This window comes from Pipra filicauda, unplaced genomic scaffold, assembly GCF_003945595.2.
Source record: "Pipra filicauda isolate LSUMZ 115617 unplaced genomic scaffold, ASM394559v2 scaffold133_size2016399_pilon, whole genome shotgun sequence".
In the NCBI taxonomy this organism is placed as follows: Eukaryota; Metazoa; Chordata; class Aves; order Passeriformes; family Pipridae; genus Pipra; species Pipra filicauda.
In genome coordinates, this window is record NW_024103807.1 from 1501754 (window position 1) to 1527642 (window position 25889).

Genomic DNA, 25889 nt, shown 5'->3' on the forward strand with positions numbered 1-25889 from the left:
TTGTCTTTTTTTCTCCAAAGTAGAAGACATGTAGGAATCCTGAGAGTATCTGAGGAACACATTAAATGTTGGGTTTTTTTTGCAATTGCTCACAAGATTATATCAGAGAGAATATCAACATTTTATGTAATATCCTAACAGTATTGTTACCTCCCAGATGCTACTGATTCAGTCAAAACACACAGAACTAACACTAAAAAAACCCAACAACCAATGCCCCTCCCCCAAACAGTCATACTGAAAAATTCTAATGAATGGCTCCACCTCTCAGAAAGGGAATCTGGCACAACTTGTCAAAGCCCTAAGGACCTTCTGACTACTGTTTTTGCTGCTTGTACTATAATCGTACAAAGCACAGAGACGACACTCTACAATGCTTGATGCTGTAAAGTACATGCAGTACAATATGACTTCTGTCTTGAAGAGCTTACACTATCCTTGCAAACAAGACAAAACAAGTTACTCCGAAAAGGGGAAAGATGCAGAGCAGATGATAGCAAGATGACGATGATGATAAGGCCTACATACACAGATGCAAAGAAAAAAGAAAATCGATGGCTCTAAGCTAGCTCTAAGAATCTCTCCTCTTTATAAGCGGATAATTCAGCTTATTTCCAGTTGCCAATTAAGGTTGTCTTCAGTGAGTGGCTTAGTTCTCATGGGCATCCCATCTGTCTTGTGCCTGGCCCTTCCCCCCTCTCTCCTCCCCCAAGGGTACTGAGACTTTTTTAAAGAGGAGGACGTTGTTTACTCTATATATCTATTTCTGTAATGTTGTATAGCAATAAAGGATTGAAAAAGCCAAAAGTTTTTCTGATACCAAAGCCTGTGTCTTTGCCAGAGAAAGCCAAGGGAACAGTATCATATCTGTCCCTAAGAAAAGAGTTGAACGAATTGTTCCAGCTAATCCAGACAGCAAGAGAAAATGAGGTAGTTGATACTTCTCACCGTGATAACATCTTCCTACCCAAGGATCCCAAATTATATAGCACTGGCAGTCCTGTTACTCCAAAAAAAGCAAATGTTCTGTTTGTAAAACAGGGCTCTACACAGTGCAGAGATGGTCTTTTGAACTGCCAGGCACACAGCAGATCTAAAAGCGGTATCTGACCCCCAAGCTCCTCAAACACACACATCATAAATGCCTTCTCAGATGAATACTGTTAAACTGTGCCACAAGATCCAGCAGAGGCATTCAACTTAGAGCCAGCAGAAACATCCTTTACAGAAAAAGTGGATCTCAGACAGTTTGCAGAGTCCAGTGGAGTAGTGCTGCATCTGCAAGCTAAAAGCAAGATGTCTTTCTCAGTCATGTTCTGGCTGGCAGGTGGTCAGGAGACGTTTCACCAGAAACCAAAGAAAAGCAGTGTTTTGGTATAAGAATACACACTCAAAAAAAAAATGCCCTTTTCTGTTTCTGCAGTTCATTTGTATTTGGTTTATCAAAGAAGCAATGGAAGTGACGGGAAAAAGAGTTTCCTGACCAAGGTAAGTTATCTCTGGTTTTATTTCTGAGCTTTCCAAAGAGTCTTGAACAGAGTAGCATATCTACCTGCATGCTGGAAGAAAAAGTCTCAGGCAAAAGGTTATCCTAGAAGAAAAGCAAAATTTACTAGTAGGAAGTATCTTTGTCAATTTTTTTTTTGCTGCTTCTTTCAGCTGAAGTGAAAAAAAAGACACACAGACTCCCTTTAAGATCCCAGAAAATATAAAGTGGGATGCTATGCACATTCCCTCTGCGTGATCAAATGCATTAACGTGGGGGCCCTGTTTTTCTTCAGTACAGGAAAGATCAAGAAAACAGGATGATAAATAATGTATAGGAGGGACGTGTCCCTTTAAGATATGTTGGTACAGACATTAGGCTGGAAGAAGTAAAGCAGCACTAATGTGTAAATACACAGAGGGCTTTCAAGAGTCTGTATTTCATGGAGATTCAAAGGCAGAGCAAAGACTTCTCAGGCTTGTAATGAACAAATACCAGTAGCATTTCAGCATACCTATAAAGTAAAGATCAGTCCTAAGAGAGGCATAATTCTACTTGTTTAGCTAAAATATGTGGATTAATTGGCAGAAGGGTGATTGATCCCTATTCCTGTAAGGGTCAGGAGTGAGTCAGATGAGGGGAGGTTCAAGGTACTCCCAAGATTGAAAGCAGATGTCCACATGACTGGGACAAATGAACAATAGAATATAGTGGGAGAAAAAACTATCCTCGAAGACTAAAACTGTCCTGGAAGGAAAAGTGTAGAGATGAAGGCCAGCCCTCAGCAATCAGCAATCCCAGTGCAAGGTGGTGGATAGCAGTGAAATACATATCCAATTTAATTTCTCAGAAACAACTGGAAACACTCATTGCCAGCAAAACACTTACTGCTTGATCCATATAGAGCTACGTGACAATGTAATTTTCAGTTCTGAAATTTCACCCAGCTAAACTAAGCCCCAACAAAATTTTCTTAATTACCCAGAAAAATAGTGGTTGTAACTGGCTCAAAAACTTGAAGTAACTCATGGTAAGGCGGGGCATTGCAATGCATGAGGGAAAGGCCATGGTTGATCTTCAGTGGTGAATCCAGCCAGAGAGGTCCATGGAACACCATTCTCTTGAAAAGTGTGCCCTCTAAGAGGAGTTTGGAGAATACCTAACATCCCTCCTTGACAGACTAACATAATTTCTGAAAGGTTACAGATGTCATTAATTTACCCCATACACACTTAAAAAAACCCACGTTACTTTCTTGGGCCTGCCTGCTAGCTTTCTAAACCTTAGGCTTGGTCTCTAATCTTAAGTGAACATAAACAGGGAAAGGACATTGTGAAAAACTGGATGCCCTAATATTATGTCCCTCCATCTCAAATCACTGCAGCATACTTCCAAACGTGCACATTCCAATACTCTTCCTTAGAAAAACCTGGAACAAGAAAAACACTGGGAGAGTGCCCACAAACCTTCCAGAGTTTCACAAGTTATCTTTGAGTTTGAAGACGCTGAGATTAAAGATCAAGTTTATTTGCTTGGGAGAGCAGTGTAGCCTTCAAAGCACAGCCTGAACAAACGTTGACAGTGGAGAGAACGAACAGAAATCTGTTGGGCAGTGAGGGCTCACCACTGAGCCCTGGGAGCCAGAACATAAGACACTTTTATAATAGGAAGCTTTGCATTCTGAGTCTACCTACACCCATATTTCCTATCATTCATTCTCCACTTCTAATGAAGAATCCCACATTTTAAATCTTCACAGCTCTCCATGTTACTAAGCCTATTTGTGCTTTGGTTCAGGGACACAGTTTGATCTGCTAAACTTCAGACATTATAAAAGAAAAAAGAAAAAGAAAAAAGAGAATGACTGGTTCTATATGACAGAGAGAATGAACGTGCAGCCTTTTCCTGTCTTTCATGAAATCAGAAACTCCACAAAACACTCACTGTGAACAAAAAGCCATTGTAAAAAAAATCGTATTTTTGAAAATAAATGGGAAAAACAAGATCTCCAGCACCTAATCAGAGGGTTGTGTTCTGTGGTGAGAGTTTTGTTTATTATAGTGGTTACTATTTATTCTTTCAAAGGTAGAAGAGGAACAGGAAGTAAAAAGAAGATGGCCATCACATCAAGATGAAGAAATACTACAGAGAAGCAATGTGAACAGTTTCACTGCGTGGAAGACCTCTTGGTCATCATTTAACTTTTTAAGTATATACGATCAGAAGGTTAAAAAAGGCCCCGAAGCGTCATCTTGAAATTAGATGCAAACAAAATCCAACCTGGAGAGATGCCTGAACTACAATTTCAGCTGGGTATTTCAGAGCCACCTTGCCTTCAACTCTGCTAAAGAAATCCTGTTGGTGGATGGAGGTCACTGTAGTCACACTCTTTATCTTAAGCTCTTGTTTACTGACTATTTGCTCAGCTGACTAGTGTTAGTATTACTTTCTGTGGACAGAAAGCACACAGCTTTTCCCTCAAGAACCTTTTTGCTAATTAGTAGGAAGAGATTATCTGTGCTTATGCTCAGTATTTAAGGACTTATGGTGGTTTTAAGGGAGGAAGAGGCATTCTATTAAAGCATTCAATAGGACAACAATCACACAAGGAGAAAAACAGTTCAAATTCATACTCAGAAAAAGAAAGAATGAGTGCTGTTGAAACCAGTATCTGCTTTTGATACTAATAGTCCTGATTAAGACAAGCAGAATTTGATTTTCTGTCAAAATGTTTTTAAAAGCTCTGCTCCCCAAAGTGATTGCTTCACATGAATGTTTGTAATAGAAAAGGTACTGAACTGTATGAAACCCATGCATGTTTCTGAAACGTGCTCAGGCAGCCCTTGGCTAACCCAGTGAAATCCAGCATTGACAACATAATCAGCATGTGTCCAGTTCCATTCTCCATGTACCCTGTCTTTTTCCAAATGCCCCCCTCAGGCTGGTCCTATTGGCAGTGTCCTGATGTACTTACTATTCAGTGAAGAACCTGGCAATGCCATACTGACTAATATCTTCTCTGTTCTCCAGCAGCTGGCTCACTGCATCCTCCATGTATGTGAGGACATGTCTTTGAGCTGCAAATAAAAGACAGTAAGAGACAGAAGTTAGAATACAAGGAGCCTGCAAAGCCCAGAGCCAGACAAGCCCAGTTGTGCTGGGCTTTATACAACAAGCCAATAAACATTTGCTCCCTCAATTAGAGAGTAGAGGTTTCTTTCTCCCAGATACGGATAGTAAAATTCCTAACCTAAATCCTGCTTTCCTTTCTGGCTACACAGTTAGTCATTAACAATGCTGACCCTTTTTTAGAATCCCCTGAGATTCTGGTATTGAAGGGAGAGGATAAGAAGTTGTGAGACTGCTTCACTGGGATATGCTCACTCAGGAGGAGTTCCTGATCTGTGTTCAGTCACAGCCATCTTTATAAACAGATCATCGAAGACGTTTTGATGGGGCTGTTGCAAAGTTTTGGGTGTTCCCTGCCCTTCCCTCTTTACTAAAGCCAAGTAGCTCTAAGGTTGTTCTGTAAAGGCTTTTTCCTAAAGGTGCAAATAAAAGTACATCTGTTTCCAAACAAGCATCAGTGAATGTGGCAGGTGGGGAACAGGTCTCAATGCCAAGAGAAATTTATATTGCTCAACAGTCAGTCTCAAATTACTGCCTAGGCCAAACATGAGGGAATTTCAGAAGTGGTGGATCTGCCACTACCCAACCACAGAATGCCACTCACTTTATAAGACTCCTGAGTAAAGACAGTTCAGTAAAACACAAACTGTTTTGCTGCTTCTATAGGGGCAGACTCTACAAATCAGGCACTTGCCAGGGAGGAAGCAGCACAGATTTGCCACTGAGCCCCTTTGATGTTTTTGGCTAGAAACCAAGTTGGAGCAACAAAGAGCCAAGTCTGAGGTGATGTGCCAGCACCAAGCAGTAGACTTTCCAAATCTACAAGTTCGACGATCAGAAGGCAAGTTACAACGAACCCAGGAAAATCATTCCTAACCCTGGAAAGCACACAAACCCTGTTCCCAAAGCACGCAGCTCCATCTTAAACATGTATGCTACTGCATCTTTGCAAGTAGTGTCGTGTCCTAAAAAGAGCAGGAGAAACCCCTTAGGGAATATAGGAAAGGCAAGAGCTGTTCTTGCTCCATGCCAATCTGCTCCAGACTTAGTAGCATCATCCTCTCACCAGCAACTGGCCAACCTCAGACCCACACAAATATTCTTCAAACCATTTTAATTTGTGCTTAATATCCTGGTAAGCATCAAGGCTGCACCACTTGATACACAACATGGAAGTCCCTTTCATCTTAGTGTGGGGCAGGTGGACTTCAAGAGAGTCCCGGAAATGATTATTCCCAGTGGATACAGTGATTAAAAGTATGTATGAATATTGATTGCTATCAGGGGATTTCTCTGCCTGGAACACTTTTCAGGACAATGGTAAAATTGGTTAAGCACACCCTGGAAAATACCTTGCAGCTGATAGCAAAATGGTGAGCCAAAGGTTTAAAGATATTATCTGGCACTAAAAGATATAGGGTGTAGCTTTATTTAATTATTTTAATGTGAAGGAATAAATTTAATTTATGTGAGTGATTAAAGAAAAATAGCTCTGCGCACCTGTGTCCCCTGAGGGAAGAATGAGTCGTGCAGCTCAGTCATAGGCTCAAGATAGCAGCAACTGTGTAACTTTACTTCAGCCCATCCTTCCTCCCTCCCCCTTATGCAGTCCATCTTACACTCAGCAATGGTGTTCCCAGGCCCCTCTTGAGCTGTCAGTGGTACCAGATCAAGCCAGGAAATGGTACTGGCAGACAGGCATCCTCTCATCTCAGCCTGCACTAAACCTCTGCTCAACGGCAAAACCATTCTCAAAACTTTCCGCGGAAGTGTACACTCCTTTCATAGAATAGCCCCCATCAATGACCCATATTTCTGCTATTTTGCTTCTTTACAGTCATAAACCTCTCTCCTAAAAACCTATCGGAACAGACAGGCATGGTCCCACAGTGCTACACAGCACAGTGTAAGCTGACCTCTATAACACCTTTGAATCTGCTTCTGGAGAATAAATTAACTTTCAACATAGAATTTTAGACATTTCTATCACATTTCAAAATGTACAGAAATACATATAGGTCCCCAGTAAATACGGTAGCTGGTAAAAGAGTATTTCTGTTAAGCTTTTTGTTGCACAACCTAAGGATCCAGGCAAAGAGCTTCTCTCCCTATTTCCCAGAAGGTGAGTAGAGTTGTAGGGGAGGGAAAAAATCTGTGACCAGAGAAGCTGAAAGAAAATAGCACTTGCAATCTTCTGAGAAGTCCCCCTCTTTGTCTCTTTGGCTGCCGTGCTGTTTTCCAGGTAGCACCATTTCACACTGCCAAACCAAATTCCAGCTCTGGCTTCCTGTTCACTGACTACCCAGTTCCATGGAACAATGCAAGTAGTAAGTTTTATAACCCAACTAACTCTACCCTACACAGAAAAGTGAAACAAATGTAATTTGCAGGCAGGTTTTAGCAGGCCAGAGAGGCAAAATAAAGTGCCAGGAGTCTGGTTATAGCAAAAGAATAGTTCCTTAATTTATACAAATGGTACTTTCCACAACAAACATTGGAACCATACAGGAACATTAACTATTTATGCAAGCATAGTCAAAAATCTGTGGGGTTCTGTGCAAAACAAATGAGATGAGTCATATCTTTTAATACTTTTTGAAAACTCAGGGATAATGATGTATTGGTATGCATATTGCTCATATTTTTGAGGCCCACTTTGCAATAATAAGGCAGCAAGTCCAAATCAGAATGTAAAGCCCAAATAGTCACACCACTGTGCTATTACAGCTTGTTGTCTCTAATAATTTTCTTCCTAACAGAACTCCAGTATACTGCAGCTTCCACACAGGAGGTAATACATCAGGGCATCATCCTCAGCATTTATTTGTTTATGGCTTATTGTAACAAAAACTCCTTAATCATACAAAACTTTCCAATGCAACCCATATTCTGTAAACTCTACTGTGGAATCACAGGCAACTAGCACAGTCACTCAGTAAGCATGCCTGCCTCACTCACTTGGTAGGTGCTACTCTTTTGCTCTCAGATTTAAGAACTAACAGGCAGCTTTCACAGAGGGATCTGACAGAATAAGTTCACAGAGGAGTTTTCAGGCAGGCAGCCCATAACCTGATGTTAAGTAAATACCTTTGAGCAGAACATCTTAATTCTTATCGCTAAACCACTAGCAGTGATGTTACACTTGGAGCCTCCATCCAATCAGTAGCAACACGCACAGCACAGCTCCTCCGAAGCTGGCTCCTGCAGCACTTAAAAGAATGGCCTCTGATGGCGTTACCACCACATTCGCATGCTCACATCCCACCATCACTCACATGCCCAATGTTTAAAACTAATTTTGGAATGAACGTACTTTTGGCTCAGAACCAAATTCAGGGCTGAGCAGTGGCTGTTCAATTCAAGCTTGGCCAGACCAAGCCATTCAAATCTCCTCCAGCTTACAAGTAAAAGGCACAATGAGGATTACATCCACAGTCAATCCACAATCTCACTGAACTTCTCTACAACAGATCAGACACTCACAACTAATTCCATTTAGCCATACCACACCAAATAATTTTGCACACATATTTAAAATAGTAAAAAGAGTCTTTTTATAAGACACCAAATTACTTGTTTCAATCTACTTGTGAGGAAAAAAAATCCACTAATTCATATGTTTTATTACAAATGTGGTAAGAACAAGCACTGATATTTTGAAAGTCTTGAAGGAAAATTTAATGCAAGTAATATCACTACATGAAACAGAATATGTGAACCGAAATTCTCGAAGACAGAAATTCAGGAGGAAAGAAGGAAATACATGTCACCTTTAAGTCATGATACTGCATATATGTAATGGTTTTATTATCAGCAGTGCTCAGGAATGGAGAGGATTAAGACCTTGGAATTGCCACAGTACTGTTTGCATCAGTTATGTGATACTTACTTCAGCACACATTGGCAACTTCATCACATTAACCATACTGGTTTTGCATATTAGTTTCCCAGTTTGACAACTTAGATGCAATCCCCTAATGCTACATTGATAATAAGCTCCTTCTTCCAACAAGACTGAGTTTCCTAAAGACAAAGACGAAAAACTGAAGGTTAGTATGCCAGCACACTTACCAAGAAGTGGTGCTGCCTGCCATATTTCTTGAAAGGAATAGCAAAATACGTGATGACCAGAAGATGAAATTAAAAATCACAGCAGATAATGCAAATTAAAAATAAAGTGTGCCAAATCATGGCTAGAAGCAGCTCTGCAGCATTTAACATCCTGCTTTGCTGAGGCTGCTGAGCTTTTTGGGCTGGAAGTCAGCTTAAAGAAGACAGAAGTTTTCTATCAACCTGCACCTCAGGAAGTCTTCCATCATCCTCATATCACCGTTGGCGAATCAGAGCTAAAATCAGTCCAACAGTTTAATTACCTAGGTAGCCTCATCTCCTCGGATGGTAAGATTGACGGAGAGACAACAGGTTAGCAAAGGCATACAGTGCTTTTGGAAAACTCCATAAAAGAGTCTGGCAAAATAAACACCTGAAGAAAAGTACCAAGATCAGTGTTTACAGAGCCATAGTGCTGTCTACTCTCTTATATGGATCCGAATCATGGGTCATTTACCACCACCACCTGCGACTCCTAGAACGCTTCCATCAACGCTGTCTCTGTACAATCCTAAACATCCACTGGTCAGATTATGTGACCAATCCATCTGTTCTAGAACAAGCAGCAGTCACAAGTATTGAGGCCATGTTGATGAGAACACAGCTGTGCTGGGCAGGGCACGTCTCCAGGATGAAGGACCACCGCCTCCCTAAGATCTTGCTTTATGGTGAACTTGCCACCGGCTGCTGCAAGAGAGGAGCCCCGAAGAGAAGATACAAGGACTCCCTGAAACAACATCTCAGCCTTGGCCATATTGATCAACATAATTGGTCTACTCTGGCCTCCAATCGAGAGGTCTGGTGATACACTATCTATAAAGTGTGCCAAATAACCTGAAGAAAAAGTATGATTGGAATAAATTGGTATCAGATGGTAAAAGATGTATCACATCCCTTATTTAAAGAAGCAGTAGAACAGAGCCATACAGGTTACTTACAGAGGTAAGTCCTTATTTATAAAATTATTATCAAATCATCTATTACATTATTGCTTAACTCTTCAGGAGAGATGACTTCTTCTGGAACATGAGCTGTCTATCAAAGTAATCTGTTCTGTCTGCACACAAGAGGGTTTTTAGGGCTTTTATTTTTATAGTGGGTTCATTCCTGGCATAACTGTATATGCTGAAAAGTCAGGAGTGGGAATCCCTGGATAATAAGACCAGCTTTTATTACTTATTTGCCTCCTCCTCAATTGAAGTGCTGAAAATACAGACTACTTGATGCAATTAATATTATGATTCATTTCAGTTATCAGAAGCTCAAGAGCATAACAAGCTTTAATGTATCTGAAATATTTCTGGCATTTTTTGATCTCTGAGAGCGTAAAGCAATAGCTAAATTCCCTTTCATATTTTACTCTAAATTGGAGCTTATCTGAAGACACTATTGTATTATACACATTGGAAAGACACATCCATAGTAACAAAAATCAATTTCATGCAAATATTACCAAAACAATAATGATGCAAGAGAGAAATAGTAAGGATGCATACTTAAAGAACGAAATCATGTGAAATCTGGAAGTTTTTCCAGCATTCGTGGTCTTTCAGGATGCTCTTTTTAATCTTTTCAGATATCATTAGGGTCTTAATCTCTTCAGATATTGTTAAGAAATGGCCTGAGCAAGAGAAGTATATAAACAAAATAATCAACCTAAAAGCTGTATCACTGTACAGCTGTAGTTCCATCCAGCTTTGCACAGCTTCGCAATGTAATTTCCTATTAACCCTCAAAAACAAAATCTTTTTTGAAGGACAGAACACGTAACAAAGTGCAAGTAGACCTTGTCATATCTCTGGTTGTCATACCAGAGATAACACTACAATGTGAGACATGCCCTGTTACCTGGGAACGCACGCCCAGTGGCCACACAGCACAACTAGACCATATTTTGTGTGTTCGCTGTTTCGAACCCACTTTCAACACAAAATTTAAGAAATGTTTCCATTTATAATTTAATCTTGACCATAACTGAAAATTTGTTTCAAACAATCAGCATATTAGTCACAAGCCATGATATTATACTCTTTTAGTTTGTGCTCCTGGGGCTGCACACAGACTGACTTAACCACCCAAGTCCTTCCAGCAGACACCTCCTGCACGATGGCACACAGCTGCCAGAAATCACCACCTCGTCAAAGCCATCTTTGAGCTATCTTTTCTTTTGGGTGGGTTTTTTTTTAATCTAAACTTATGCAGTGTAATTATTATCATTGTGGAAGTAACTGTCATTCCATCTTATAAGCCATTAGGCTACTTATAAGGTATTAAGTAGCCTAATGGTTCCCTACCTATTCATACTTAGGACATATGCAGAAGGACTGTGTACTCTCCAGTTCTGGAACTCTACATAGGTCAGGATCAGATTTCACCTGTACCTTTCGAGTTAAGATGGAAGTCCTGTGGTGCAACAGCAGGTTTGGGGATGAAACCTCCATCTTTTGGAGAAAGCATTAGACGGAGTCTAAGAGGATTCAAATTTAACTAATATTTCTATAAGCAAACTCTCACATATCAATGGGGAAATAATTTCATCTTCCACATTACAGTTCTATCTGTACAACAGAACAAGAAAAAAAAAGGCATTCTCTTTTTTTAGACCATGAGTTCCTTCAGCCACACTGCTTCATAGAAGCTCATCAAATTTCCTGCTGCTAGGAGGAGACTCAGTGTCAGCTGAGATATCTGGATAACAGTGTAGCCTATACATTGATTATGCTGTTGTACTTGGACTTTCCAGCTCAATATTTCTTAAGACTGTTCACAAGAAGAGTACATCCCAGGCACCTGTAAAGCTTCTACACAACTGAAGTTCTCTGTTGGGACCTACTCAGTTTCGTAAATGCACAACCACTGAAGCCTGAGATCTTCTATGAGAGAGATGAGGAAACACAAACATGTTTCTGGCACTTAATAGTCCCATGCTTTACTGATAAGGCAATTCCCTAGCAGAGTATTTGCGTTCTTACATGCCTTATATTGGCAAAGGAAGAAAAGAAAGCACATCCTGGAGTCGGGAAGTAGAGGGGAGGAGAATACAGAGAAAAATAAAAGTTCATAAATTTGCAATACTCTACTGCTTTTCCTCCCTAACACAAAAGGGGAGTGAGGAAGGAATACAATTTAAAGCTTCAGAAGACAGCTGCATGAGCAGAACAATATACCAAGGGCTCCATTGCCTGCTACAAATAACTCAGCAATCATCAGCTATTAAACCATAATGAGGAAAGTATGAAAAAGGGTCTCAAATATGCCTCATTTGGCCTGCTGTAGTTCTAGTCTCATCCATCAAACGAGAAACACATTTTCATCACTATGCCCAAACAATAACTGTTGTTTATTCAGTGAAAACACTGTTTAAATGTTACAATATCATCTTCACTGTATCCTTCCTACCACCTCTGTGGACCTCATCTCCTTTCCTACTCAGTGAGTATTGGTCATCTCTTTTCTTCTACATAATGTCTCATAATCATTGTGGCATGAGACATGTTGCCCTGATTTTTATTTTCCAGGAGCTCTGGCGTACCAAAGTTTTGCAATTATTTTTCATCTTAACTGAATGCTTAATTCTCTCCCTCTTCACTTCTATTTTAACTCACAACTGCTTTTATTTCCCTCTTAGCACTCTACCTGGATGTGGAAGAATCATCTCAAATAGAGGAAAAAAAAGGGGAAAAAAAAGTAATGCACCAAGTAGCATGTTAGGTTATTTTGTGTGCTCAATTTATGTGTTGGCCTGTTTTTGATACTGCAAAAGGGAAAAGGGGAAAAAGAGGTTAGGTGAAGTTTGCCCGTGCTTGGTCAGAAAAGTGCCGTCTGATCTGGGAGACACAGAGAATAACTTACGTGGCAGCCTAGGGCAACAGAACTTCCGAATGAAATTATAGAAAGTGAAAGTTATCACAGTTGCTTACAATCCCACTTCAGACAACTATATTAACGAGACTTCGAGGCACACAGTAGAACAAATTCAAATAATGGTGATTTCAGAATGCCAGGTCCATGTAGAAACATAAAGGCAACTTCAAAAAACACATGGGGAGGTGTGTTTATTTAGAGAGGGAGGGGGAGCTTGGGGTTTGGTTGTTTGTTTTTTAACCACTTTCCTGCAGCTAACACACAATGCTTTGCTTAGGATCTCTGAGCAGTTTGGTAAGTTACAAAGTCTCACAAAGACAGAAGCATTGTTATTGGTAATACTTACAGCTAATACAATACCATCAGGTAGCAAACACTTTTTCCTCTCTAATAGACAACAGATATTGCAATCTAAACTAGAAGGTCACACCAAGTGATGAACCGAACAGACTCTTATACAAGTTATTCCTCGACACACATGTCTTTTTCTGACCCCGATATCAGAATAATTTAGAAGGTTGTACAAAATGAAAAGGTAATTCCAAATCAGCATGTGGAACAAAGATAAAAGGAGGCTCACTTAAGTGACTAGTAAAGCTGTTTCCACCTAGCAATCTTTCACATCTCTTAAAAGTCTCATTTCTCTACTTCAGATGTGAAACAGAAAACTGATTTATTCTTACACTTTAAGAATTTTTAGTCTGCTTCCTAGATCATTTTGAGTGATTCAATCCTTACTGACAAGTTTCAAGTGCCTATTTCATTCAAAACAATTAAATGAACCTAAAACCAACTTGGCTCATTAGAAAAAAATAAAAGAAATTTTGCAAGTTTCAACCTAGAGCAACTCCGGAAAAGTTATGAACCTCTCTTTTAATGTGTAGGTTGAAATGCTGATGTAGTGTGATGGAGTAGCACAAAACCAAAGAGTGTATCTGCATGGAACTGTGATACTGTTCTCAAATACCTGAACTAGTTCCAGAACTGAAATCAGTAATAAGAGCTTCAGCAAAGTGAGTCTCATGAGAATCACCCCAAATTGAGCACTAAACCAACCTATTTCTGCCTTGAGTTTCCCTGATACACAATAGCACTGCAGTTATGTAGGTATGCACAGAGTACCCCAACCGCAGGGACCAGTAACAGCACAATGAGATTCTACTCCAAGGCAAATTAGATCACTCATTCCTTTGCTTAAAGAGTTCATTTCTCTTTAGTGCTAAGATATGCTTTGAAACACAGTGGGACCCCTCCTCTTATTGCTAGGCTAAACAAGCCAAGCTCTTTTAGTCTGGTCCCTGCAAGACAGGTTTTCCATTTACTATTAGCCAGCAGTGTTTCTCTGCTCTTGTTCCATTTTGACTTATCAGAGACAGCAAAATTATGATGGAACAAGTAGCACAAATCAATCCATTCCATTTCTGACTGGTCCTTGTACAAGAAAGGCACAATTAATTATGCACACTTTTAAAAGAGTTATTACCAAATAGCCTCTTGGGTCTAGAAAGCAATGGCTGAAGAGTTTCACTTGACAAATACTCTCTTGAACACATTCCAAATGCTTACTTCTTTTCATTCATCTCCTCTTTAGTGATTAAATGAAGTCATATTGACTTTATTCCATCCTAATTATTTTTATTTGACACAATAACACCAAATCACTTTGCCCCATAGCTTCCTGGAACATGAAACATTTACAGCCAGTTTAAATGGGTGTAGTCTTCAATGGAGCAGCTGCTTCACAGGTTAAAAGATTTTCATTTTATGTGGGAAATACTACCAATGCTACGTTATTTCAGAACAGAAGCCGACATTCAAACCATCTCCCAACATAAGAACAGCACTCCTTCCTGTGTTGGGAAACGAGCACAAAATGCGGATGCTCACAGAGATCCGGGAGCAGAACAGTTTGGCAGTGGGTGAAATGAGGCTCCAGTCTGTCACAGGGTAGCTGGCCACTGCTTGCCACCACTGATACCGTGCAACGGGACAGGGGAGGAGACTGCAGCTCACTTCCCTCCGGCCGGCGCTGCTTTCACAGAAGCCACACCTCAGGGCACCGGAGGGATGCTCCCTATGCCCAAGAGAGCTCCGCAGCTCTCCCTCCTCCGGGGGTACCCGGAGAGGCAGCGTCCTACAACATCGACCTGTAACCCCCCACTGCTGCCCCCTCTCCAGCCGAGAAGGCGGACACGGAGCCATTGCGATGCCCTCCCCCCAGCCCGGCCCAGCCTGGGGCCGCTCGCCACAGTCCCCGGGAGGGCCGGGCCGGGCCGCAGCCACCCCGGCCCCGCCGCGCCCTCCCCGGGCCGGGCCGCAGCACACCCGGGGGAGGGCGCTTCCCGTCCCGCTCCTCACCCAGGTACTCAGGTCCGGGCAGCGAGAGCCGCTCGGGGCTCAGCATCCTCCTACTCCTGCTCCTGCTCCTGCTCCTCCCGCCGCCGCTCCTTCCCAGCTTCCGCCCGTTTCCAAGGCGCCCGACGCTCCCGGCGCTGCTCGGCCGCTCGCCCCGGCTGGGAACACGCCCCTCGCCGCCACCGTTCCGGGCCAAATCCGCCCCCGCCCGGCCTCAGCCCCCTCCCGCCGCCCCCGGGCTGTCTGTGCGGCCACAGGGGCTGGGGCAGGGGTGGGAGCCCCGAGAGACCTCGTGGGAAGGGTCTCTGGGAGGAGCATGGTGACATGGCCTTGGGGAAGGGGCTGTGGCGAGCACGGCGGCCAGGCTGTGAGGAGGAGGCGGTGGGCGATGCCGGGGCAGCTGCTCCAGGGCCGAGGGGCACCTCAGAGGGAGAAGAGTGAGTCAAGCTGAAGAGCCGAAATGGCAAGAGGAGTGTAAACTCATTCCGGTTAGATTTAGGTTGGAAATCAGAAGGTGTCAACTGCCAGTGGCTATTAGCACTACAGCTCTGGGGGAAAGACCTTAATTTGAAGGTGAATTGTAATAACCTCAAATCACAGAATCACAGAATATGCTGAGTTGGAAGGGACTCATCAGGATCATCGAGTCCAACTCCTGGCCCTGCACAGGACACCTCATGTGCTTGAGAGTGTTGTCCAAACGTTTCTAGAACTCAGCTGGGCTTGGTGCTGTGACCACTTCTCTGGGTTAACAAAGTAATGAAGTTCGCTGTTTAGCAACCTTGTCTCAGAGTGCAGGGACCGACAGGGTGACCAAGGAGATCCTTTACAGTTGTATCCTTCTGTCCATACCACTCCTGTGCTGGAATTTTTGCAACCCTTGTGCTCAGGAGAGGGACTTAAGGGGAACAACAAGAATTGTCCCTGCTGTACAAGCAAGTAAAAACGAGCAGCAAAGTCCTGAGCCACAGGGTTCTTTTTGTTTTTGTCTGAAAGCTTGTCTGGGAATGGCCTTTGTCCCAGGAATGTAGGAGAGGCAGAGCTCTTCACATGGCTGGAAGCAAGCCTGCTGGACTCCTCTTTCTCAGAAGTGGATGGGGCTAAAATTCCCAAATTACTTTGCAGTTTCTTCCATCACCATTAGAAAAATACCAGTCCAAGATGTAATCCTGGGAATTAAAAAAAAAAAAAAAGGGGGGGTACTGGAAGTGTTGTCTATGTTTTTAATGACAAATGCAAAGGAACAGAAATTAAATTAACCACCTGTACAAGCGTATAACCTGCCTTTATTCCACTGGAGGAAAGAGCTGAAGGTGACTATTGGCTGCTCAACTTTAATCTATACTCAAAGAAACCACAGTTAAAAAGGGCAAACAGGATGTTATAACTTAACTATTAATATCCCCCACAAAATTATCTGGACCACTTCTCTTTGTTCTGTCTTTTAAAAGCATATGGCTTAGATATACATATTTCAAGGATGGGCAGAGAGAATAATTTAGGGAGTAGACAATGAGACACTCCAGCATGAAGAATAACTGGAAAAATGTAAGACTGTCTTAAAGAGGCTAAGCATAACATATGAAATGATGCTATCTAAAATTATTTTTGCTACAATGAAACTCATTCAGAATTCCAATGTGTTCAGTTTTGCAGTTTGTGATAGGCTATAAATTTAAAGATAGGATTTTTAAAATAATAGATACAATTAGATCATAGAATATATTGACACAAGATATTTTTGAGGCCAGGAATTCAGCAGAATTTAGAAAGGAAGTAGATATATTCAAGCAGAATGAGAAAACAAAGTATTATGTTATTGCACATAAAAGGATAGGGAAAAAAAGAACACATCTATAGGTACACAAAGTATCCTACTTCATGATGAAGCCAATTATCTGACTAGTGGGGTTTTTGAAAATATTTTTCCTAACATGATATCTATCCTATAACTGCTCAGTTTAGGGTTTCTAGAGCTTTCCAGTGAGGTATCTGGTTCTAGGCCACTGTTGGAGATGAGAAATGGAATTTGATAGATTTCTTGTGATCACTAGATTCAAGAGTACAATTCCTACACTAGCATCAAGATCTCTCTTTTCACAAGCAGTCATTTATCATTGTCCAGGCAGTTTCAGTGGTGTTCAAAAGCCAAATCTAAAAACCTTTTCCATAATGCTGGTCAGCTCAGCTGGTAGGAGCCTTCCATAGATTGTGTTTCTTTTTTGTTGTTTAAACCATTTCTGTAAACCACAATTTATCCTTGATCAGTATCCGGAGCACTGATTTACAAGAGGCCTTTAAAGTCCAGTTTTAAATACTACATTCTAATAGCCCTCCAGTTCCTGGTTTTTTTTTTTTTCACTTGTTACTCTTTGGTCTCTAAGGGTTAGACTTTGCTATTTCCTTCAGACAGCTAAGGGAAACCTTTTGGACACTGATCCCATTTGTGGTTTTAATAACGATACGTTTCAGTAGTAGTGGCGCCTGACTGTTAACGACTCAAAGAAAACTATATAAAAACAAGATGTCATTTCTGGAGCCATTTATAGACTTCCCTGTTTACTATTATTTCTCTCTGGGCTTGCCAGAGCCAGGATTAGGTGATATAACAGATCAGCTGCAGCACTCACCTGCTCTCTCACACTCATCACCTGAAAAGGGAGAAATGCTGCCAGCCTGGCCATAGGTATTAAGTTTGTTATCCCATCTTGACTTTAGAACCCTAGACCAGTGCATTTTAATAAATTGAGAAGGCTTTTCTGGGTCACTGGAAACCACCTGCAAGTTTAATATCTGCCCCCAGAGGAGCACATCTAACAAGGGCTTAATGTTCTTTTGGACCCAGCTGGAGGAATGACAGTGCAAAAAGGTATTTTTCTCTGTCACAACTCCCTAGCAGATTATCAGTGGTATAGGTCTCACTTTAGGGGAAGCCTATGGAGCACACTTTTGTCATCTACCCTTACATGTCTTAAATTGCTGGATTTTGTCTACCAGGGACAAGAGTGGCCGAGTCAGTCATTCAGTGAGGATCAGTTGGACCACATTGATACATTTTGTGCACGCTCTCTTTCACAGTTAATGTGACCTTGATTTGATTTGGCTTAATTCACTTTGTGGTTTAAGTAGCCTTTTAGAAATCATACTTTAAGTACATTGGGCTAACTTAGTTATGTAAGAATTCATGTGACCACAAGTTTGAAAATAGTCAGTGGTGTAGTTTAAATTATATAATGAAAGAAAATGTCTTGACTATGTTAAGGTGCATGGACTGAAGAACTCCTTTCTGTGTCAGTTTTATAAGTGTTTCTCAGCAACTTAGCTTACATTGGATTTCTGTTTTCCTCCAGTCCCGCATACTTTGCCCCCACTATGTTAATTGCTTAGCTTACTCTTCACTGTTTTTATGTTCATCTTCTTAAGTGATACTATCAATGCTGAATTGAAATATTTTCTTTTTATTGGACAAAGTTCTGCTGAGAAACAGCTCCCCTTTCAGAGAGAGTATTATATAGAATAATAAACAGGACTAGATATCAAGCAAAAAATTCCAAAGGAAATGCCTAGTTTTAAACAGATTGAGTCATTTTGTCTGGCTTCTATTAATTTTCTTGGAATGAAATGTTTCATTTGCTTAGAATTTTAACAATATTGCTAAAGTAATTACAATAAAGGCTAGACATATTAGAGGAAACAAACTTCCTTTTTTTTTTTTTTCAGGTGACAGTTGGAAATGCTGTTGCTTTAAGCATTACGACTACAACGTATAAAGAACTAGGCCGTGGGCAGTCTTCAGTACTGTTCCATCTAACTTCTATGAAATCAATGTAAGATGAATTTTCATTTCATTATGAAGTTGTCTCTAGCCTTTCTTGTTCATCCTTTGAGTGTCCAAAGCCTGGTCCTACTTTAGAACAGTTAGCTAAGAGCCTGTCTTGTGCAGAACTCAGCTTTTTTGAGTTTGGTTGTGCTTTGTATTCTTTGAGGCTTCCCACATATTTTTCAGATAAGCTTTACCTCGTATATAATAATTAATAAAATTGCACGTGTGATAACAAAAAGACACACAAAAACCACATCATACCGAGAGAAGAAAAACATTGACTTAAACAACTGTCAATCTTTATTGATAATCTATTATTTTGGGCACCATGGCAGAGATAAGTTTTGAGGAAAGATCTGAAGAAAAGGGGAATAAGATCTTCATATGCTATTATTTTGTAAATTATTGGAAATCTTGTAAGTGAAATTAGGATTCTATTATGTAAGACCTTTTAAAAATCAATGGCACTGAAAATTATATATGTAAATTATTGGAAATCATGTAAGTGAAATTAGGATTCGATTATGTAAGACCTTTTAAAAATCAACGGCACTGAAGATTATGAGTCAGTTGCAAACCCATAAAAAGTCTCATTAAATTTTTGACTTACTAATCATTTATATAGATTATGACCAAACTCGCTAAACACATGCACTAAAAATAAGATTATCTTAAATGAAAAGGTCAGCCAAAATCACAATGAAATTATGTGATGAAATCCATATTTTTATATTGTTGATTCCTCAGGAGACATTTACAGAGAAAGATCCAGTACTTTTAGTGCTTAGCCTTATCTGAGCTTTCTCAAGATGAATGAACTGTTTATCTGGTTCACATACAGCACAGTGGTTTTGCCCAACAAATAAATGAATAATTTTCCTCTAATAATGCAGTATTAATACTAGTTTACCTCTTCAGGTAAAACTTAGACAAACAGATAGGACTTATATTGTTGTTTAACAGGCATTAGAGAAATAAGATGCACAAAGTTCGTCAATCCTAACATCTGCCACAGGATGAATTCTGGAAACAACTCTGTGTTTTCCAGCTAGTAATAGGACATGATGATAGCAGCAGCTCTCTTAAGTAGCCAGCATTTGTACCATTACAGAGCTTAAACATGACACCTGTAATTGTACCTGGAAGTCTTAAGTCAAGAATATACTTAACTGGTAAGATGTCATAAACATACAGGAAACTGTGCTGTGAACATTATGCCATCATTGATTTACTTGGTTAGCTGCGTTTTAATCTGGATTGCTGAGATTTTATTTTCCCTCTTGAAATCATGGACAGAAAGGATGTAAATAGCAATCTGATCTAATTTTGAGATCTGTCTATATTGATGAATTTTATGTTCACCTAACGACTTAGGTCTAACCAAGCTCCGAGATCCTTGTATTTTAAATACAAGTTGTTGGGGAAAAAAGGCCTTAAAATATTCTTCTACTCCTCAGTCACAAGAGTACTTTTGAATTCTGGGTGATCTGCTTAAGAGAAGAGGAGATAGTATTATGACAGGCTCTATGGCTCATGGAGGCCACATCTTCATTTTAAAATCAGGGGTAGCTGTAAGTTGTATAATAGATTCCTGGCATGTATGAAATGCACTGTCCAAATTCTACTTGATTTTGAGCTTAGTGTTAGCAATCAAAGTTAGCTTTTTTGTAACAGCAAACTCTTGAAAGCCTCTACTTCAGTTTCTGTTCCCATTATCTCACCAGGAAGGAAAGGACATCTTTAAAAGTACTTAAGTACCAAGTGAGTGACCCTTCTCTGTTGGAATGCCGCCCCACTAATGATGCAGAGAAGAAAAACAACCATTTCTGGCAGAGTTTGCAGGATCTCTCATGCCAAACAAAAAAAAAAGTATAAAATGGCTGGTAAAAATAAATATCACTATGAAATTCTGGTATGGGAGGCATTTTTAACAGCCAAGGCTTAGCTCATCCTGGGGGGTAACCAAAAAGGCCTGCAATTTTCATTCTTTATTTCTACTTATCAAATGTTCCTTGCAAACTTAAGCTGCCAGAGTCTGTTATCCATTAGACAAGGTGTTTGTGTGAGAAAATTATAGTAAGTAAAGGCTTTGTGTGTGCACAAGAGAGTAGGCAAATCTAAGTGGGAGTGCCTGTTGTGTCTGGGGATGAAATCAAGCAGTAACTCTGATGGCTATACTGCCCAGCTCTTATGAGAAATTTCGGTACATAATTTTCTGTATGCAGAGCAGAGATTTAGCACATGCAAAATGCTCTGAAAGTATTTTGTCTTATAACATATACGTGGAAATGCAAATGATGGAGTCAAGGGGGAAAAAACCAGAAGAAAGGATATCACAGATTCATTAAAACTGTGGAATTCTTCAAAACAATTATTAGTTCTGTTTGTTAGATACACAAAAGGGCTTTTGGAAGACAGCACTGTGGAACCCTGCTGCTTTGCAGGAGCTGCAGTCAGAATTTTTTTCAGTGAAAGAACACATCAGTATCCTGGTCATTCACTCCATAATAGAAGAGGACACAGTGATGAATGTTTTTTTTCTTTCTGCTACACAATACTCTAGGTGTTTTCAAGAGTAAGATCTTTGTGGATTCACTAGAAGTGAAGATAGAGACCAAAGATGATATAATGTTTGGAGTACTTAGGAAGAGAAGTTGAGGAGTAGAGGATGAGAGATGGAAAGGGTAGTATGCAAATAACTTACTGAGAAAGAAGATAAACCATATGAGACTGAAATACTAAATGAAGATTATGGCAATTAATTCTAAACTAGAGGGAACACGGAACATCTTTCAGAATGTAGTAGAAAATTAGGACCTAATTAAGTTTTGTCTGAGGAATATTTTTAAATTTTTCTTTGGATTTGTTAACTTTATCATTCTAGTTTCTATAGCACAGCAAAATAGATCAACCGTTCTGCGTTTGAACCTGATAATAGCTTGTTAGATAGTAAAAATATGTCCTTAAGGTTCTAACTTGATTTGTTAAATTTTAGACCGTGTTAGTGAAGGAAGAGTTGTTCCTTGAATACATAAAGTTTACATGTGGGTCACAGTTTCTCTCAAATTCTGTGACTAGAGCCCATTTCTGAAATTTCCTAAGCGTACTTAGTGTGCTTTAGGTTACATGAAACAGAAACAACAGAAACCTGTGGCCTCTGTGACAAGGTTTTCCCTGAGCATTAAAAGTGTTGGGTTTTGCTCGCTGAAGTCTCTGACAGAGTTTCCAGCAACTCTGCTGATCTAGCAAGAAGCATAAATGAAAATGCAACACACAAACCTTTAAACTCTTAGAATGCTAATGTTATGTTAATGTGTTAAGTATCCTAAAATCCCAAAATTGCAACGGTATGGACACAAGTATATGTGACTAGGAGGGAGGTTGGATGTGTGTGCATATGCATGGGTGACTCATGTGGAGGGGGTGTGCAACTCTGGATCTTGCTCCCACCTGTTCCTTTATTCAGGTCTCACCTAGTGCTGGTAAGGAGCAATTAATTTGTTCCCTCATTCACATTTATCAAGAGCTAACATGACAGAGGGAGGGGTGTTAAGAGGGATCTCTGATTCAGGCACCTGATAGGAAAGCACACAGTTGACGTCTTATCAGAAAGACTCAAGGGTTATATCTTGTGTATGCTGTGGTACTTGCCAAAACCATCATGCCAGTGAAGCGTTGGAAGTGAATCATCTTCAAGAAAGAAAACTATCTCTCTGTTTACATTTTTACATCTATAGTGGCAGGGCTTCTGCAAATAGGAAAGGTTTGTGAGCTGAGGGAAAGATACATTTATGTCTTTCGCATCTATTCCCATGACTACTTGCTTCTTTTACAGGCCCAATTCATGTATTCTAGGCTTTTAAGAAAGGAAAACTCAGCCCATCAGAGATATTCCACATACCAAGACATAAGGTCACCTTTCTTTCTGATTGCGTGATTGATTTTTACCACAAACTTCTTATCTGAGTACAGAGACTATTGATAGCAAATTACATTAATAACTGGGAGTCAAAGAAAGACACAGGTCTCCAGTTCTTTAGAAAAGAACTTCTCCGTGGGGTCAAAAATTAATTTAGGAGACACAACTTGCTACTTATCCATTTGAATGTGTTTGGAGAATAAAGGTCGTTAAGCTTCTGTCTTCAAACTGAATTCTTCTACTGCTGGCTTTTAAGAGAACGTTCTCCTTTTAAGCTCTTCCTCTTTTCTCTTCTTTTTTTCTGTGCCAGATAAGCTGTGCTGTTCTTAAGGCTAGCCCACCGGTTACTTTTGCAATGCAGACATTGTGCAAGGCCTGGATAATTGCCATTTCACTGCAGGGAGGAGTCTCATCAGTAATAAATGATGGTGTATTTGCATTATTTTTACACAGAGGATGTTAGGGAACCGGCAAAAGAAGGAGCAGAACCAGATTTCAAGAGACACAGGAAGAGCTACCGTCTCAAAGAAAACATGAAGAAAGGTTTTTTTTGTTGTTTGGGGGGGTTTTCTCCTATTTTGAGAGTTAATTTACTTAGGGTTTTGTTTCTTTTTTTTTCTTTTTTCCCCTAGAGCGGAAAGTTGAATGGCCTGGCAGGTTGGTTTCAGTCCCACCTTCCAGACACACACAAAAAAGGGGTGGGGTTAGATGAATCTCTACTTTGGCCATTACATTACAAAGGATCTTTTGCACGATTCTTTGTATCTCAGCTTCTGAATGTAGTCATTTAATGTAATCTCTAGTTTTACTGTTCTGCACTGCGAAGTAGAATTAATGGTGGTCCATGAGATGATCATAAAGTTTCCCAAAACAAATGTGCAATTGGAATGCTTAAAAAGCAACAGTTAAATGAAATGTGAAGAAAATCAAGTAACACATAAACTCTGACTTGCTAACATGAGTTTTATTTTGTTGTAAATGAAAACAATTGCGGAAACACTGCAGAAGATGGCAAATGAATTACTGTTTTCTTAAAAATAAATAAGCAGTAACTTGAGAAACGCTGTAAGGGACAATGGTGACGGTATTTGAATGTTTATGACATCCCTGAGCATATGTGGGTATACAGTAGTAGTGCTGCTACTTAGAAAACTTCAGGGAAGGCAACAAGGGAAAAAGTGATAACATAAAATATAAGTCGATGCTAATATTTCATTTAATGTATGTAACACAGAGACTATAATTTACAAACTAGGTCATCAGATGCAAAACTGTAGGACCCTCAACTCTTTGGAAAATTAAACTGTTTCTTTACAGGTCCAACAGTGAAGTTGGAGGCCCAACTGTCTCACTGCATCTTTCTATGTATGGGTAAAATCCTGAATTTAACTATTTGGTATTCCAAGCTACCACCTCTTTAGTTCACTGGTGATATGGCAGAGAGAACTGATGTGGGTAATGTACCAGTGGAATAATTATAGAAATTAAAAGGGCCACTGGAAAATCTCATAGTCAGAGAGCATGGAACCTGTGATTTTATTTTAAACTTAGAGAACTGTTGGGAACAATTTACTATTTTCCTGGCTTTTCTGTTTATTTAGTGGAACTTACTAGTAACACAGAATTTGATCAATCAGAGTGCAGAGTTTGAAATTATGTTTCTAGTTAGAATTTTCTGAATTATATCCATTGTGGAACTTAAGTTTGGGAGGAGTCCCAAAAGATCGCCTAGTCTAGCCTGCACTGCATCAAGACTAAATATATCAAGGCTAGTGCCAGCATGCTTATCAAACTTTGTTTTTAAAAAAATCCAGTGGAAGAGATTTCACAGTCGTCCTAGACAGTCTGCTCCAGTGTTGAAAAATGCTTAGCTGGAATGCTGATCAAAATCTTTTAAGCATTTCTTGCTGCAAATCAAGTTGACTCTTTCACGTCTTTCTACGGGAGCCATAGAGGATAGCTGATCGACACCTCTGTAATGAGCTTGTATGTGTCAGAAAGATGCATCTTGCTTGAAGCTTTTGTTTTCTTGACTAGGCGTACCTAATTCTTTCAGCTTTTTCTCCAAGGGTTTGATTCATAAACTTCTTATTATTATTTTCTTGCTTCTCTTCACCTGTGTTTATGTTTCTAAGGTGTTAATCCAGGACCAGACACATTATGCCACTTGGGGCTTCAGTACCACAAGAATTTAAGAAACCAAACAAATTGTCCTGTATATGACACACCTGTTAATGTGCTCCGGAATTAAACACATTTCTGGCACTGATACTGCACTATTGGTTTATATTGTTGGTTATCCGTACAACCCGAAGATCTGGTTTTGCCGTATTTCTGTCTAGTCCAGAATTCAACACAGTTTATTCATGTTTCATTCTTTTCCCAAGGATAAAATATTTTTCAGTACTGTTTTTTCCCTTGTTTGTTTTTGGACAACCTGTCCAATTCGTCAGTAGGATTTGGGGTTTTTGATCTCATCCTTTCTAGTGTTTGCATCCTTTTGCCATTATTTTGAGATTATCAGTTGTTATAGCACAGATTTTATAATCATAATAGTATATCATCTACGTTGGTAGTGAACACAGTATATAAAACAGAGCACAGGATATATCCCGAAATGTGTCTTTCTGATGTGCCTCTGCGTTTTGATGAGTCATGACTAATGACCACCACGGTTTTCTTCTATCAGATGCTTGCACACCTTCCCCTAGTTGTATTTAAAATGTCATTCTATGAAAGTGTCTTATGAGACGGTGCCAAAAGCTGTACAAGATGTATCATGTCTGTTGCCTTCTGTTTACTCAGTGAGCTTTACATTACTTAAAAAAGGGAACTTCATTTAGCACAAATGCATTTTGCCTGTTTTTCATGTGTGTTTTTCATTCTATTAAATGAATTCATTCTATCTCAAATATTTAAAACACAGTTATCCAAACCTTTCTGAACACAACAATTCAGCTATGCGATCATTCTCTTCTAGGTAACTTGAGGTGTGGAGAAGCATCTTCACAAGGAACAGCTCACTCAAATGCTTTAAAAATACTTTGATATGTAAGACTACAACCATTTTTCTCTTGTCTTTTTTTCTTTAAACCTCTTATTAAGATCTTTGTGGTTTTAGAATAGATAATATATATTTTCCCTAATAATCCTACCTCGTTGTGGTTCCTTTCTTTCTTCTTTTTTCAATGACACCATGTCCT

At 39.9% G+C, this 25889-nt stretch overlaps 1 protein-coding gene and 1 long non-coding RNA gene across 3 annotated transcripts in view; one reads left to right on the forward strand and one right to left on the reverse strand.

The window, feature by feature from the left end:
• CUNH11orf49 (chromosome unknown C11orf49 homolog) overlaps nucleotides 1-15144 on the reverse strand; it is an 81928-nt gene extending 66784 nt beyond the window's left edge. Inside the window, exons 1-2 of one of the 2 annotated variants that reach the window (XM_027719520.2) lie at nucleotides 14948-15144; nucleotides 4461-4563 (exon numbers count right to left, since the gene is read on the reverse strand). In XM_027719520.2, the coding sequence (XP_027575321.1) occupies nucleotides 4461-4563; nucleotides 14948-14993 (149 nt within the window). In that variant the 5' untranslated portion in view covers nucleotides 14994-15144. The remainder of the gene's footprint in view (nucleotides 1-4460; nucleotides 4564-14947) is intronic. The other variant, XM_039378292.1, reaches the window with a different exon arrangement.
• Nucleotides 15101-24337, forward strand: LOC120322585. Its single transcript, XR_005562383.1, has 4 exons — nucleotides 15101-15381; nucleotides 18665-18771; nucleotides 23140-23229; nucleotides 24004-24337. It is a non-coding gene; the product is annotated as an uncharacterized LOC120322585 (long non-coding RNA).
• Nucleotides 24338-25889: the final 1552 nt, after the last annotated feature.